Source organism: Onychostoma macrolepis, chromosome 07, assembly GCF_012432095.1.
Source record: "Onychostoma macrolepis isolate SWU-2019 chromosome 07, ASM1243209v1, whole genome shotgun sequence".
NCBI lineage: Eukaryota > Metazoa > Chordata > Actinopteri > Cypriniformes > Cyprinidae > Onychostoma > Onychostoma macrolepis.
Window position 1 is genome coordinate 4,325,609 of NC_081161.1, and position 18,705 is coordinate 4,344,313.

Here is an 18,705-nt window from a genome sequence, read left to right on the forward strand (position 1 = left end):
ATGGTAATGTACATCACAATGTTAATGTATTTGGTCTTGGTGGAATAGATCTGCCACGCTGCTGCGGCAGAGCACCGAGTACCGAGACCTGCTCCTGCCAATTCATCCACAACATTTAAGAAATACTGCTGCTGCACATATAACACATATGAATAACTCCCATAGTATACATGATCGCCCCGTAGCAGATACAGGTGGAGCTGGGGAAGGTGGAGGGTTTCTGAAGTGCACTGCTACTGCTACAGCAAACAAAAGCTAGGTATTTGAATATTGAGCAGCGAGCTCATTGGCTACCGATACAGGAGAGAACCAATCAGCTGTGCCATGTGATAATGATGTCTTTAGGTCAGATTGAGTTAGACCTATCGGACTGCGCCACCTAGAGTTTCATACCAGAACTCTGTATTTGTCTGCGGTTTCGTACATTATCAGTTGCTATTGTCATGTTGCTCAAAATGTATTATATATTATATAGTTCTCTGTGCAATAGTCTTACCCCTCAAAACATCTAGTCATTAGTTCATCGTATAAGATTTTTGATCTATTTGTCATAACTGTCAAGCATATTTTCTACACATTTCTATTAGTCTTTTTGTAAATTTGTCATGAATTGTTCGTGAATCTTGACTTTCACTAATGAAGAGAATATAGATCAACCAATGATAAAGCAGCTCAAAGCAACACTTATTACCGTTTTTTTGTAGTATTTTTTTATTTTATTTATCTCATCAGTGTGTAAGACTGTGTTGTAGTGTGTGTGTTTTTGAGGGTGTGTGTGTGTCATATCTGAGAGCATGTTTTGAGTGGAGAGCTTCATTCTGACCTGAATATAGGAAGTTTGGGGAATTGAGTTAGAAGTTCTGGATTTGTGTTTAGAGTTTCGCAAAAGAAAAAAAAGAGGCATAATTTCAAGAAATGTGTTTAAGCAATTGAGAAACACTGTAAGTGCTACTTAGGAGTCGCTATCCTTTTGTCAAGTGCTGAAATGTCATCTTAGAACGGCTCGTAATTGTAGTTAACCTAATGCTGCGTTCCAGACAGCTCGGATATAATAACTATAATATAACATAATATAATAGTTATAAGTATAATATTAATCCACTGTATATAATAATATTTCCAGGTCCAATACATTGCTGGTTTTCGTGCACATCAGCAAGTCACTGACAGAATTTTTTGAGTTTATCCCTATTTTTCCCAGTCTTTGAAGCATATTTCCTACATTAATTCTTTAATTCTTTTTTTTGTTCAGTCATTTAATCATATAATTTATAAATTCATTAAAACAAATAAATAAACGAGTAATAAAGTGTACAATAAAGTACAATCAAAAGCTTTAATTATAATCGCATTGCACTCCAATAAAGTTAAAGGTGTCCTGCAGGTGGCCTCATAACTCTGTCTTCTTTAAGGGCTTTATGATTACTCCAGAGCACTCGCAGATCTACGAAGATTTTTAAGTACTACTTAAGTTACGATGCTTTTGGGATACGGTCCGCAAGTTTAAGGTAATTCGTACGATCATTTTTACATTTACTTGGCCTTACGAAGCTTTTGGGAAACGCAGCTCTGATCCGAACGCGCATTTAGTCTGAGCACGGTCTGCGCATGCGCGAATCACATGTTGCTGTGTTGTTATTGCCAGCCAGAGCCGTACAGTCAGTGAAGGACAGAGCAGCGGCTGGATTAACGTTAGACTCGGACTGCATGGCAGGATGACATGCTCAGATAACACGACGGCACATGCAACACTGATTAAAACCAACTGTCGCCGCAAGCGTGCGTTAAAGCTGTCGACGTCGCTTTGCGTGAAGACGTTCAGTCGCGTTTAGCTCGCCGCAGAGATGGACGTGCATCTGTGGGATCAGCTCCAGGCTGGCAGCTCGGAGGTGGACTGGTGTGAGGGGAATTATCTCATCTATCCTGGAATAGCGGAGTTTTATAACACGGTGCGTCGCTCTTCTTTGTTTAGTTGCAGTGTCACATTGTGTCGCGCGCGTCTGAGCGGCTTCTATTGAAGTCTGTGAACTTTAGGCTGCGCTATTCTCACGCTTTTAACAGATTTCTGTTTCTTTTCAGATAAGCAACGTGCTGTTCTTCGTCTTGCCTCCGATCCTCATGTGTTTGTTTCGTCAGTACGCCACACACTTCAACAGTGGCATCTATCTCATATGGACTCTGCTGGTGGTTGTTGGTAAGTTTCTTCTCTTGTTCTTCTCTCCAGCTGTTTTTTGACTGACCCACAGTAACTTCTTGCACAAGTATGCCGGAGGTCATGTTTTTCAGCACGCTAGGAGGTGGCAGTTTTGTGAAACCCACTCTTCCTCCTTTTTGGGAATATTTCTGGTCTTCAGGAAATAGCTGAGCTGAGCAGGAAGGGCTACTGAAGGAAATATGTTATCTCAGAGAAAATAAATTAATGTTAGCTGGGCGAAACTCTTTAATATGTGAAGCCTGCAATCAAGACCCATTCTGATATATATGTGTGTGTATATATATATATATATATATATATATATATATATATATATAGGGCTTCAAAACTATTAATCACATTCACAATAAAAGTTTGTTTACATGCTATATGTGTGTATTTATGTATGTATAAATGCACACACACAAAATGATATATATAAAATATTTATATTTCTATATAATATAAATTACGTACAAGTATAAATATGCATACAAATATTTTTTTAAAATATATTCATGTGTATGTATTTATATATATATATATATATATATATATATATATATATACAGAATAAATATATATACAGAATAAATATCATGATGAGCCTACACACACACACACACATGTAAACAAACTTTTATTTTGAATGCGATTAATCGTTTTGCAGCCCTTATGTATGCATATGTGTGTGTGTGTGTGTGTGTGTGTGTGTGTATTCTATTAATATATATATTAATATAAAAATAATTCTATATATATATAATATAAAAATCTAAAATATCTCTCTCAACTTACTTTTTTTTTCTCCGCAAAATTTATTTCTTTATTTGGAATATCATGCTTAAAATATCCCTGCTACCTGACAGGTTTCACAGGTATCGGTTTCCTGAGAAATCACACCTGTTTCTGGGAACACAAACAAGGGAGTGACCAGCCAATCAGAAACACTCTCTGCCTGTCAATCGTTACATTCAGAGCAGCTGACATTGTGTTGGCTCTGCTCTGAATAACCACAAAATCACAAATGTGAAATGTTTCATTACCCAGGGTTAAAATGGCCTTTACTCGGGCTTATAAAAGACAATAATCCTGGCTTAAGGACAGCATGAAAAGCTTCTCTATATTGGATCCTTTGGTTCAGTTTACAGAAGGCCACACAGGCCACATACTCATCCGTAAGATGTGTTAATATTCACATGACCCAAGTGCATTCACAAACGGAGCTTAACATAGTTTAAACAATGCCGCTCTATGTCCCTCTCAGTTTTAGGTTTAGCAAAGCTGCTGTTCTCACATTGCTGTCGCCTTCACTGCTTTGTGTCAAACAGCTGTCCTTTTGTTATGCTTCTACCTTTCTACATACAATTTGGGGCATGTTGATTCCTTCTCCTCCTTCAACAGCAAAGGTTAAGACAATCGCTTGGGAAATTGGTCTGTGCAAAAGTGTGACTTCTTCCCAACAAACCGCTGGTGTATTTAAAGCTCACTGTGGAGCAGCACGGGAAAGCAGCCAGCTCAGCACAAACGCTGCTCTGTACAAATGTCTTCTGAGTTTCTCCGCTCTAAAGGAAGCTGCTGACTTAATTAATCTGGGTGGGATTTGAAAGTCAAAATCCTCTGTGCCATCATATAATACAGTGAGTTTAGTCTAAGGATTATACACAGACAGAGCTGAATTCATTCACCACGGACCTTGAGGTGATGCAGCTCTGTTTGTGGTGATGGATGCATGTTTTAAGAACACTTTGAAGACTTAAACTGGGATATAATTAGCAAAATAGTGTTTGCTATTGAATAAAATCTTTTAAGAATACATTTCAGAGAGTTTAACCAACTAGATTTAAGAAATTGTGAGTGGTTCTTGTCTGTGCTGAACAAATAGGTGTTTTTCTGCTGGTTTATCATGCTCCTGTCATCCAGTCGTGATAGTAAAGCTATTATTAGATAGTAAAGTTATTATTCATGTTCGTGACTCATGCCGCAAACGTGCTGAAGCGTAATACTTAGTGGTTTGTTGCTTTAGGAAACACTACTGATAATTTCAGGCTCTGTGTACCAAAATTAAAATAAGAAAAACGTGGGTTTTTTTTTTTATGTACAATCAGTGTAAACCAAATTTCATTTAACCAAAGCATTTATTTCATTTTTTTAATTTGTACTTTTTATTCCCAATATTTTACCTGCTTTTGATTTTTAATAGTGATTGACCGATATTGATTTTTTATAACCGATACCGATACCAATTATTTGCATGTTTTTGTGCCCAATAACCGATATGCAGAACCAATATTTATTTACTGTTATAAAGTAAATGAAAGACTGAGTGAAGTAATTCCAAACTTCACTTTGGTTTTTCCTCCTTTCAGTCATCTTAAAAAAAAAAAAAAATGTTTTGAGAATTAGTAGTCTTTCATGTTAAATTTAATCTTCGTATTAAAACAATAAAAAACATTTTATTTATAAAAAGCATCAGCAGCAACACTAATATTAACAATAAGCAAAATAAATGTAGAATGTCTAATGTTTTCAAATGGAGAAAATAAAGGACAGGAGTCATATCAAGCTTCTCTTTTGTTGATAAGTGCTTCTCATTCCAAGTATGGGAAGATTGTTAGTGCATGTTGTTTTTCCAAATGCACATTAATGTGACCCAAATTAATCATGCAGCCGTAGCAGTAGGCTTAAAACAATGCAGATTGCTGTGTAATTGTTGTAATGTTATAATTCAGTTTGCATGTGATCCTGCTGTTCTGCTTCAGGTATCGGCTCCACTTATTTCCATGCGACGCTGAGCTTCCTGGGGCAGATGCTGGACGAGCTGGCCATACTGTGGGTGCTCATGTGTGCCATTGGCATGTGGTTTCCCAAGAGATACCTGCCCAAGATATTCCGCAGAGACAGGTAAAAAAAAAAAAAAAGTTGACCTAACACAAAAAAATAAGGCAAACTATTGCCCTCAACAAGCAACCGACAACTTAAAAACTTTAGTTCATAAAGTCATAAAAGTCAATCCATTTGAATTTTAAAAGATCTGTCAGATCAACTAAAGATTTAGCAATGCTAATCCTCTTTAGCAGTCCTCTTTCTTTAAGCTTTGTTTATTTTCAAAGCCCACTACATAATATGGGTGGTATCTGCCTCTTAAAACTAAAGGCAAACATTTATGCTGGTAGACAAAATCAATTCTGTTTCAACTTCTGTAAGAAGTTGCAATGAGATGCACATGTACCTCAGCACACGATTCTCAATCATGGTGAGGATCAACAAATGTTAAATCAGTAAAAATATGAACTCTGATCCACATGACGGCTAACTGACAGAGACAGCAGCAGCAGCATAAATTAAGCCAGTAAAACAATGATAATATTTGAACAATAATTAACATAAAATGTTTTCAAGCTGCAATGCATGCTTATAAATAAACGATATAAACGGCATTTATTGTTGGAATTTCCAGATAAAATGGACAGAATTTGAAAGATGAGACTATATATCAAAATAATATATAAAACTGGAATTTTCCAATGAAGTTCCACTCGTGCAGTGGTTAAACCTACGCAGTATTTGTTCGGTACACATGCGCACCGAACTGAAAGACCCAAAAACCTCTAACCGACGTAATTTTCCCAGTTAGTTAGTTTTTTTTAATCCTATTAATACTTTCCTCTTAAAAACATACTACAGCGTCGGTGCTATACGGACATGTGTGACCATTGAGCTTGCATGTTTTCCTGCGTCTCTCACGTTAGTGGCGCGTTTTTAAACTTTTACATGCAGTGCTGCTCATTAATGTCAGTTCCAAAACAGTGGATCAATCAGAAGACCCCGGAGGCGGGACAAGCTCTGCGAGCTTTTGTTTACAGCAGAGCTCTGGTTTACAGTAGCAGGTTGACACACAGCGGAGTAGGCATTCTGTGCTGCGTGGGTTTTTTTTTTTTTTTTTTTTTAAACCATTCCTGAGCGATGCATCCATGTCCCAAGACATGGGGGCAGAACATGTGTATATAGGCTATTTATACCACTTTATATAGCCTAGTTAAAGTGCCCCTATTATGGATTTTTGAAAATTACCTTTCATGCAGTGTGTTACACAGCTGTAAGTGAATGAAAACACCCTGCAAAGTTTTAAATCTGAAAGTGCACCATGTATAAAGTTATTGTCTCTCAAAAGAAAGAGTCGACTCTGAATCATTGAAACGAGTCGTTTTTAAAACGAATCTTAAGCAGTTTCATGTTGACGTCAAAATGAAACGTTAGCATATTGCCCGCCCACTTGTTGCCACTAGGTGCCGCTGTTGGAGCGTTAAAAATAGCCATTTCCCTGGTAACGGCTGTACACAAAGCAGCACTGCTCACAATCACAAACACTGCTTTAAAAGAAATCAACCAATTGGATTAGCGTCACGCAAAGGAGTGGTTTGGAAAAATGAATAGTTGAGCGAATCATTTGGGAGTCGTTGAGAAAATAAGGTAAAAATAAATGCATATTATAAGAAAATGAAAGTGTTGACCTTGCATGCATGTCAACCTGTTGTTGGGGACTCCCAAAACCAAAAAAAAAGAACCTTTCATAACCCATAATAGGGGCACTTTAATCAATTTCACACAAAGAGTAATGAAAAATAACGCTCCAAAAATTACCATGATTACAAATGTGATATTGATTTTTTTATTTTATTTTTTTACAACAGTTCAATAAACAAGAAGTTAATTAAGAGACTGTTTTTGCTTTATTTCGACAACAAAATCACTCAAAACAACTACAGCACTGTTTTGCGTCAATATGAGGGCATTTTGTTCCTGAATAAATAAACTGTTTGAATGATTCGGTTCAATCGCAGTGACTCGCTTATTAACAGTGACTTGCTGCCACCTGCTGGCGGTTTTAATTTCACATTCAAAGTACCTTTTATTAATTAAATAATTTCAAATATCGGTATTTAACGTTTTATGTTTAATATACCAAAACATGATTTATGCATTTGTAATTGCAGGTTAAATGCATTCATGTCTTGCATTAAACAGTGTGTATATGCATCTAAATGCCATTTCAGATACAGCTACTGTGTTTTCTCTGCATTGCAAAGATGAATTTTATTGATACTGATTTCATTTGCTTGGTAACAGCCCAAAAGTCTTATTATTATAAATGTGACTTTTTTCATAAGATGTCATCATTTCAAGCAAGCTTCAATTTCAATTGTTGGAAATATTCAACAAATAACCATAAATAGTTTGTTTCCTTCAATAATTTTTAAATCACAAAGATAAGAAATGCACTCTTTCATTAGAAAAAAAAATCCCACATTTAATAGTGGAGTATTTTTACACTACAACCCTTTAATGAACTATGAGGGCAAAATTATTTTGTTAAATAATCGCAATTGAGGTAAAGTGTTCAATTAATCGAGGTTTTGATTTTAGGTATGGATGCACGATATTATCGGACCAATATCTGAATCCGCCGATAATGGCTTTAAATGTAAATATGTCTGGCTGATAAGAGGAATACATTAACTCGCATGTGCTCAGGGTGTGCTAGCGATTAGATCAAGCCAGAAGTGTGGCTCATTCTTGAAGCAAAGTTTTGCCTGACTGGTGATTGGATTCACTGTTTTAGATCGCTGCATTTAAACTGAGAATGCATGTACAGAATGAGGGGTTCGGTGTGTGATAGAGTAAATGGTAATAGCATGTGCAGCGGCAGCCTTCCCCGGGTCCTAATGCCTGCTCAGTAAGGAGTTTTAATTCCGTAGCGGACGCTGTTGGCCTACTTTTAATAAAATAAAAGCAAAATACACAAATAATATTTAGACGGTTTCTGATTAAATAAAGCAGTAATTGATGCCATAAAATCATGCGTATGTTTTGATTTAAAGGTCAGAAGCTATAGCTTACATAAAACTAAAAAAAAAACACAAACATGACACTTAAATTAAATAACTTTATATATACTTATTTATTAATTAATGTGTAATATTTTTTTTTTTTTTTTTTGCAAATTATGACCTCTAAAATATTTTCTGAATTTTTACAGCTCTTTTGCTTTAATGTTAAGGTTACCACTGCATCTTTCTGAAGGAAAAAAATGCAGTGATTTAATATATAGTTTATTTATAGTTTTTCAAATCTTCAATGTACTGTCATTATTAAAGAACTTTATTATTGTTTATTTAATTTTAACAAATAAGTTCTTGTTAAAAAGAACATTATTTGGTGTAATGCAATGTTTACGTGGTTCGAGGTTCAAAAAACACATTATTTTCCACATACTGTGTATTATTGTTGCTCCTCTATGCCCCGCCTTTCTGAAACGCGTCGATTTTTACAAAGCTCATCGTTCTGAGAAGCAAGGTGTGCTCTGATTGGCCAGCTATCCGGTGCGTTGTGATTGGCCGAATGCTTCAAGCGTGTGATTGAAATGTTACGCCCTTACCGTATGTGATGCCGTGTCCCGGCGCGACGAGACAAAAACAATAAAACCCATTACAAATGAGGCATTTGTTGCATCCAGTGGGGACATAATTACTGATTATAATGACTTATACTGTCTGATTAAACTTATACTTTTTATTATACTTATACTTATACTGTTGTGTCCCCTTTTGGAAGCCCAAACAAAGTACATTCACTTTGACAACAAACACAGCGTCTCCAGGATTTGGCGCCGGCAGCAGCAACAACACTACAGCAAGAAAAAAGGTTAACCTTCTTTCATTGCGTATACATTTGGGCAGTGTTATGCAAATCTTCCCACACCATGACGTAGACGTGGGGGCGTGTTTGATTGAGCTGTTTTAGGAAGGCGTGGGCGAGTCTTAACTTTTATAAAGAATATCTTTTGGGGTTTGAGACTTTAATCTTTGCAACTTAACGATCTTATATATGCGCAAACAGCTTGTAATACTCCAAAGACAAAGACAAAAACATGAAATCGCATCATATGACCCCTTTAAAAATAATTATATCGGTATCGGCATCGGCCAAAATGAGTTGGAAATTATCGGCATATCGGATATCGGCAAAAATCCAATATCGTGCATCCCTAATTTTAGGTCAAATCGCCCAGCCCTACGTTACACCCCTAGTAGATACTGATGCTGCACAATGTTCTGCACAGCTTTTCTCTTGTTTACTCCTGTCATCTTCCCGTTTCCTTCCCACATCACTAGATCGAGGTTCAAAATGGTCATCGGCATCCTCTCAGGGATCACCACCTGTCTGGCCTTCATCAAGCCAGCGATAAACTCCATCTCTCTCATGACGCTGGGTATCCCGTGCACAGCTCTTCTCATCACGGAGCTAAAGAGGTCAGAGCTCCTGTGCAAACACATGCACTTCAGTCCTCAAGTGCTTTCCATGTTATCACATTACGTATTTATTCCTGTGCGTGTTCGATTTAAATCACAGCGACAGCTCACTCTAAATAGATGTCTCTGTCTGTATGGCAGTGTTCCTGTAATCTAAATTTAATGTAATGTATAGGAAATCCTGTGGTTCCCAACCTCAATGTAGAACTAAGTAAAACTAGCTGTGCCTAAAGTTAACTTATCTCTCATGTTTTGTGTGGCTTGATGAGGAGAGGTGTACTTTTAAAAGAGTGCTTGTTATGGAAATAATATACTGTAAAAGAATATACTCAAGTGCAAACTGAATGTAATGTTTTCAGACACTTAAATGCCGTTGAGTAAAAATGTATTATAGTTTAAGTTTATATTACATGCAATTAGCTGAACTTTAGAGTGATTTTGACCCACTTAAGTAGGACTTTATATGTAATTGTCTTTGAAATATGGTTAAAATGCTGCTGAATGCACTGACAAGCATTTATGGTAAACTAAAATATATTTTAATTGTATGTCATGTATTTAAATATATTTGTAATTACACATTTGTAATGATCAAGTTGCAATTTTGTACATTTAAAACATTAACTTTAAACACGGTTTTAAAAACACACTACAGTTAAAATTATAATCAAGTGCTTTGTGCTTTAGTATGCTAGTCAACACATCAAAATAAGTGCACTTTAAAATATTACAAAAGATTATTAAACTATTATTTAAACGTACTTTTAAAGTAAAATTGGGTAACGCTATATTTTAAAGTTTTTCTTACATGTACTTACTATTATAATAACAATAAATTATGAATGATTACATGCAAGTAAGCCGAACCCTAATTCTAGTAAGTACATGTAGTCAATTAATATTAGTCTACTTACACTGTAACAAGGACACCTTAAAATAAAGTGTAACCTAAAATTTAATTTGACATTTATTGTTTAAGTGTACTTAAAACGTGTTAAAGTCATGAAATCGTCTCTTAAGTCACTTAAGTGGCCTTATATTTAATTAATATTGTAATATCTACAAGTACAGTTTGTGTACAGGAAGTACACATAGTTTCAAACTGTCAAATAAACTTATGGCAATTAATGATGGATGAGCCTTTCTCTCAAGAAACTCTTGTAAGTAGTGTTAAGTCCTGTAGATGAGTAAAGTAAACTAAGCAGACAGTGTCTTTGTCCTGAAACACAACTCTCATACTTTCTGTGCTCAATGAGAGTCGGTGTGACGTTTGTTCTTTAGCACACATGCTTGGAATCCTCTGGCGTCAGGAAACCCGTCCCATGAGTTCTCCAGATGTGCATCGAGGTCATTTGTTTGCTCCGTAGATGAAGAAGCGGGCTTATCAGCGGCTTCCTGAAACCGAGATGCGCTGCTGTGGTTTTCCTGATAGCGTCTCTCTGCGTTCAGTCCAGTTAGATTAGCTTTATCTTACAGCAAACCATGTGTGTTTGTAGTTTGAGTTTGTTGTTTGATTATTTATAATAGATCACTGTGTGCTCAGTAGGAACTAACTCGGACTAACACGTGACTAACAACTCCGAGCACAAAGTTAAACTTCTCTCTGTTTACAGGAAGTCAAACTGTGTGTGTGTGTGTGTGTGTGTGTATATATATGTTTGTATGTGACCCTGGACCACAAAACCAGTCATAAGGGTCAATTTCGAAATTGAGATTTATACATCATCTGAAAGCTGAATAAATAATCTTTCCATTGATGTATGGTTTGAGGGTGCAAAAAAATTAAAATATTGAGAAAATCGCCTTTAAAGTTGTCCAAATGAAGTTCTTAGCAATGCATATTACTAATCAAAAATTAAATTTTGATATATTTACGGTAATAAATTTACTAAATATCTTCATGGAACATGATCTTTACTTAATATCCTAATGATTTTTGGCATAAAAGAATTAATTATTCATTATGCATAATTCACATTAATTATGAACCTGTATAAAGTAGTTCTTAGGAGTTCTCAGGATATATGAAAAAAATAGTAGTTATTGGTTAACTAATAGTGAACTACCAGTTTCAACTTGGCGCTATTACTTAATAAATCGTTAATCAGAGTTTCTTGTTAGTTAATCGTAGTTACTACAATGTTAATAGTGCATTAGCCATTTGTTCCTGTGTAGTTATTCATTAACGACGGAACAGTATCTAAAGTGTTACCCTGAGCTGTTTTAACTGAAAGAAACTTGCACTGACTGATCTTAAGATGCACACCAGTAATGCTTTTTTCTAAGGCATGTTTATAAAAAATTACTTAAATGTCCTAATTAAACTATGGCCTAATCCTTGTTTAGGCTGAGCTATGAAACCAGGCCATAGAGATGTACTTAAGTCCTACTTAAGTGGGTCAAAAACACTCGAAAGCTCAGCGAATTACATTTAATATACATTTAAACTATAAAACATTTAGATTTAATTGCAAATAAGTGTTGCAATTAAGTGCAATCGCATGTTTAATGCATATTATTTCCATAATAAGTATTGTTTAAAAGAAGCTGATGTACTTCCTGTTCTGACAAAGGAACTGACAAATTACAGACACCTTTAGACCAAAACAAGGCTTTTTCTTGATCAGCTTGTCGGAGTAACAGTTTGCACTTCTTGTAGTGTTTCACTTCCTCTCTTTCTCTCTCGCTCTCTCTCTCTTTCTCTCTCGCTCTCTCTCTCTCTCTCTCTCTCTTTCTTTCTCTCTCTCTCTCTCTCTCTCTCTCTCTATTTCTCTCGCTCGCTCTCTCACACACACTCTTTTTCTTCCTCCTCTGCGAGCCCTCTTTGTTTATACCCAACACAGTAGCTACATCATTGTTTTCATCACTCCAATTTTTATTATAGAGTATATTTTAAAATAGTTTTCATTGGGCACTAATCAATAGTATTTAAGTATTAATTATACTGTGTACAATTACAGTATTAATATTTTTTTTTTGAGTTTTAGTAATTTTATTATGTGTTTTAATCATCTTTATTAGTTTTATATATATTTCTGTATAACATTTATTTATTTTTATTTTAGTGGACAAGGTAACATTTCTAATTTGTTTTTTTTTTTTTTTTTTTTCAAAGTAATTAAAAAAAAAATAAGTGTGTGTGTGTGTATATAAATAAATATATAATTTAAATTTTTTATAAATGTAACATTTTTGATAATAATTTGAAAGTCATTTTTAAAATAGTTTTGATTTAGTAAACGGTAACACTGGCACTGATGTTGGCATTCATGGCTGTGTGAGAAACATTCTTCTGATATCTGCTGTGTTTGTTTACTGTTATAACGGGACAGATTGGGTTTCTCTGTGTGGGCAGGTGTGTGAAAATGATCAGCAGCGTGATCCCATCTGTGGAACATCGTGACTAGCATCACTCTCGAATTGAACAACATCGTTTACAGTTATTTAATGTCAAGCTAACAGTCTGCTGGACGTCTATCCAGTGCTAAATCAGATGAACTAGATATAATCATAAGTGTAATCACTTATAAATGTAGCAGTACACAATCTCTCCTCAACAAGCCGTGCTGTTTGATTGGTCGTGTGGGATGATGTTATGCATGTTATTAGAATTATAGCATTGAGATCAGGACTATTATAGCTAACTAAAAATGAAAATAAAATTTGTTACTTGAAATAAACGTTAACTGAAACATTTCTCATTTTAATTTAGAGTAATGTGATGTACTCAATTAACTAAAACTGAAGTAAAAATTAATAAAAACGGTGTAGACGTATATTAAAAATTACTAAAAATGACAAAAACACAAAACAAAATAACTAAAACTTCAGCTAAAATGAAAATGGAAAATATAAAAATAAAAAGATTCAAAATTAATATACATTTTCATAGTATTTAAATGACAAAGTAACCGGTTTTTTTAATATTTTGAATCTTTATTTTTATATTTTCTGTTTTCATTTTAATTTTAGTTAAGGTTTTAGTCATTTTGTTGTGTGTTTGTCAGTTTAATTTTATTAATGGCATTATAGTTTTTTATTCATTTATTTTAGTTATGCATTTAGTTAATATATGTAATATATATATATTATTAGTACTGTGTATATTTATGTATATATATACACAACCATGCATGTGTGTGTGTGTGTATATATATATATATATATATATATATATATATATATATATTAAAGAAAAATTTTACATTTATGTATTAAATATATTTATTTGTAACATGAATTATATGAATATAAATGTAAATATTTTCAAAATATATACTGTATGTGTGTATTTATATATGCATAATATATCTGTGTGTACTGTGTATATTTATTATGTAAAAACTTTTTGGATGCAATTAATTGTTTGACAGCACAAATATATATATATATATATGTATGTATGTATGTATGTATATTTGTATATGTGACCCTGGACCACAAAACCAGTCTTATGTGTCAATTTTGTGAATAAATAAGCTTTCCATTGATGTATGGTTTGTTATGAGGACAATATTTGGCTGAGATACAACTATTTGAAAATCTGGAATCTGAGGGTGCAAAAAAATCGAAATATTGAGAAAATCACCTTTAAAGTTGTCCAAATGAAGTTCTTAGCAATGCATATTACTAATCAAAAACGACGTTTTGATATATTTACAGTAGTAAATTTACAAAATATCTTCATGGAATATGATTTTTACTTAATATACTAATGATTTTTGGCATTAAAAAAAAATCTATAATTTTGACCCATACAGTGTATTTTTGGCTATTGCTACAAATATACCCGTGCTATTTAAGACTGGTTTTGTGGTCCAGGGTCACATATATGTATGTAATATATGATTTTAATTTTTTTTATAAATGTATTTCAATGACCCTGTTCTTCCCCAGACTGTAAGTATGAATAGGTCAAACACGTCATGAGTTGTGTGTGTGTGTGTGTGTGTGTGTGTGTGTGTAGGTGTGATAACCTGCGTGTGTTTAAGCTGGGTCTGCTCTCGGGTCTGTGGTGGACTCTGGCGCTCGTGTGCTGGATCAGTGATCGCATTTTCTGTGAGATGTGGTCATCTGTCAACTTCCCGTATCTACACTGTGCCTGGTAATCAACCGCACTCCTCATACAGCATCTAGTCAACAGTCAGCATTGGCAACACATTAGTTTTAATTTAGTTTATTTAATTTATTTATACAGGGACAATGCACAACAAAAGTGTTGTGCCAGAGTTAGCTATAAAGCTCATTTGCATCTGCAGTCCCTGGACGGGATGTTGTTACAAAATTGCTTTTAATACAATACCCATTCAATGTACTTATACTACAGGGCAGGGTTTCCCAAACTGAGGTTTGTGAGTTGATGAAAATAAATTAATAATTAACAAAATCGCTAAAATGAAAAATAATTTGATCATTTTCAACACAAAAACATTAAAACATTCAAGTGAAATAGTGAAAAAAAAGATATTTTATTTGTTTACCTGCATTTCATGTGACCACTAAAACTAAAGTATGACTAAAACTAAAAAAAAAAAACATTTTCGTTGCTAGAAATATAATATGAACTAAAATACTATATATATATATATATATATATATATACAATATATTAATAAAAATTATTGCAGCATTTCTTATTTTCATTTAGTTTAACTTGAAGTACTATAATAACTAAAACTAATTAAGCTAAAACTAATAAATAAAAATGTATAGAAATTATAGAAAAATTTTAAAAATGACACAAACTCACAACAAAATTCCTAAAACTAACTAAAATTAAAGAGAAAACAGACAATAAAAAAAAAATCTAATTCAAAATATTAATAAAAACTAGTATATCAGCGATACTAAAATAACACTGCCATTAACTGTGAATGTGACATTTAAATTATTGAAATCTTAACTTAAAATTGCAGGAGTACATTGAAGTGTGTTATATTTTTAGTAAAGTACATGTTTTATGGGATTCGGCTCCAAAAAAGTTTGTAAATTCCTGCTATAGAATTATTGCAGTTACTAATCCAGTTGAACCTGAATACACTTTTAATAAAACTTTAATATTATTCCATGTTTTGTTTTTTAATCCCAAAGTATAATTTTAATACTTTTTCCACATTGAAATGGATAATTTGCCAAAAAATGGAAATTCTGAAAGGTTAAACATTAAATTAGAAACATTGTGTCTCATATTACTGTACAAAGTTTCTCTATATTCACATTTGTGGGCACAAATGTCAATAATTGATTGTTTTATTTTTATTATTACTGTTATATTATTTGCTCTACATGTTCCCTCTTTATCTGTCTGTTCAGGCATATCCTCATCTGCCTGGCGTCCTATCTGGGATGTGTGTGTTTTGCTTATTTTGACGCGGCGACGGAGGCTCCAGAGCAGGGGCCCGTGGTCAGATTCTGGCCCAGCGAGAAATGGGCTTTTATCGGGGTGCCATACGTCACTCTTCTGTGTGTGCACAGGAAGCCCTCTATTAAGGTGACTTAGTCTGTGCTTCCTAAGGGGTCTGACTACACTTCAATGCACTTTGTAATGGACTTTCACACAAAGGAGAATCCTGGTTTTGCATGTGGATTTTGTTTTTGGGGAAGGATGATGGCAAATCAGTGTTATTCATCTGAGTATTTAGTTGCTTAACAGCACAAAATCAGCTTTCAGTTTACTTTTGGGAAAAAAAAAAAAAAATGTGTGATGCGGGATTTCATGGTATAATGTTACATGGTGTTTCACTGACGGTCAAAAGTTTGGAATAATTGTGATTTTTTTGTGTTTTTGAAAAGTCTTCTGCTCACCAACGCTGCATTTATTTGATAAAATATTGTGAAATATTATTGCTTGATATTTTTGTGTAAACCATGGTGCTCTACCATTCAAAAAATTTAGGGTAATTAAAAACAAAAAAAGAAAGAAATTAATACTTTTATTGAGCAAGGATGCATTAAATGATATTTATTATGTTAAATATTTTTATTTAAAATAAATGCTGTTCTTGTGAACTTTCTATTCATCAAAGAATCCCAAAAAAGCACCAATAATAATTGATAATTATTGAGCAGTAAATCAGCATATTAGAATGATTTCTGAAGGATCACGTGACACTGAAGACTGAGCAATGATGCTGAAAATACAGCTTTGATCACGTAAATAAATTACATTTTGCTATATATTAAGGTAGAGAAGAGTTATATTAAATTGTAATAATATTTACTGTAAATCTGATCAACAATAAGGGACTCGGTGAGCATAAGAGACTGCTTTCAAAAACTTAAAAAGAAATGGTAAGCAATCCGAACCTTTAATCGGCAGTACATGTATTAAAACAAAAAAGGAAGGGGACTTTTAAAATACATGTCCACACCAGCAATTGAGCCTGTAATCAAATATGAGGATTATGTTTATTTGTACATTAAAATTGTGTGAAATCTCATTTAATCTGCACCTGTAATGAGGCAGATGAGTGTTATATGACTACGTTAACACAAAGCATGTTGTTTCACAGTAGTACTACTAGTTGCCTTTTTTGACAACAATATATACATTTAAAATGAAAAGGTGCACCAAGTGATTTTTCATTGTTTGACTGGCTAACATAAGAAAGGTGGACTTTATATTGACACGTGCATTCATTCAAAACAATTAATTTATTTTGAAATGGAGTCTTTATCTCATGTGAGGGTACATCATTTTAAGTACTATTCATTTATTTCAAGTGGGAAAATTACTTGGTGCACCTTTTTTGTGAGTAGTTACAGGACACACAATCATCTCCACCGTCAGGGAAAAACATTGAGGTTATTTACCCCAGTGTGTCTCATCCGCAGACCTGATACCTCTATACTGAGTTACGATGTCTATATTTAACGCAGCATAAACTGGATGCCAGATAATCTAAACTATGTTGCACTACTGTGAAATGAATGCAGTGTATTTGACTGATTTTAAAACACTGCATGACAATAGTTTGCTCAACTGAATGTACAGGAAATCTCCCTTGAGAAAGAAAGTTTGTCCTTGCTTTTCTGAATGTCTTCAGACAAAAATGTTTATATATATATAGCCTAAAATGCTTTCTCAATTTTTTTCCTTTATTTCTACACTTAGCCTGACTTTAAAGGCTTTTTGCAGTTTGTATCTTCGTTTGTCAAAGAACAAATTTCCGTTGATCATTGCAAAACAGAACAGTGATTTATCCAAATACCAAAAACCTTAAGTACAGTATGCAATAAAAACACAGATTCAGCTGTTTGTACACAAGTGACACATTCATGCTGATTTCTACCTATGCCACAAAATTGCATCAGTATTTCAAAGAGAAACTGAACATCACCTCAGTTTCTTAATGCTTCGCCACTCATCCAGAGCTGTAGTTTTCTAAAGCAGTCTGATTTTGTATTTTTGTGTAACTTTCTGCTCATGCAATGCACAATATGTACTGTAAGCCAATGCAATGGCTATTAACATATGTGTGTGTGAAAGAGAGAGAGAGTGTGTGCGTGTACTTGTTATTGCTATATTGTGGGGGACCAAATGTCCCCACAAGGACAGTAAAACCTGAAATTTTTGAGGGAAAAAATTATTAAAAATAGTAAATGATGTTTATCTGAAAGTGTAACAATGCAAACATGTTTTCTGTAAGGGGTAGGTTTAGAGTTAGTGGATGGAAAATATAATTCCAGTATAAAAGTAATAGAAGTCTATGGAAAGTCCCCACAATTCACAGAAACAAACGTGTGTGTGTGTGTGTGTGTGTGTGTTTTCGGTCTCTGTCCCCCGGACCCAGATGCAACACAGGGACCAAGTATACAAAGACTATTTATTTTGTGACTTGTAACCGATTAATAATTTTGTAACTACCACTAAATAATGGTTTTGTAACCAAATGAGTTTGTATTTTTACACCTTATTTAATAAAAACATGCTGCAAATGAACATGTTTGAACAGTGCATGATGTCTTTCTTAACCTGTTCATGCTTAAACGAGCACTTAACCCTTCTAACACACTTTCTAACATTTCTAAACGCATTGATACTACGGTGGAAAGGTGACATTGTTGTGAATGGCTGCATAGAACGTGTTTATATTTGTAGTAGACATTTTCTAGTCTGTCCTGTTGTATAACATGCTATAACTCACTAAAGACCTATTTAAGCAATATTTTTAATACATCAAATACAAAATACACATT

General features: G+C 34.0%; 1 protein-coding gene across 1 annotated transcript; it reads left to right on the forward strand.

Annotated features, from left to right (window-relative positions):
- The first annotated feature begins 1,613 nt into the window (after positions 1-1,613).
- acer2 (alkaline ceramidase 2) lies at positions 1,614-18,448 on the forward strand. The gene is made up of 6 exons (XM_058783159.1): positions 1,614-1,949; positions 2,080-2,194; positions 4,957-5,098; positions 9,370-9,507; positions 14,474-14,611; positions 15,820-18,448. The coding sequence occupies exons 1-6, from the start codon at positions 1,845-1,847 to the stop codon at positions 16,004-16,006; spliced, it is 825 nt and encodes a 274-aa protein (XP_058639142.1). The 5' UTR covers positions 1,614-1,844; the 3' UTR covers positions 16,007-18,448.
- Positions 18,449-18,705: the final 257 nt, after the last annotated feature.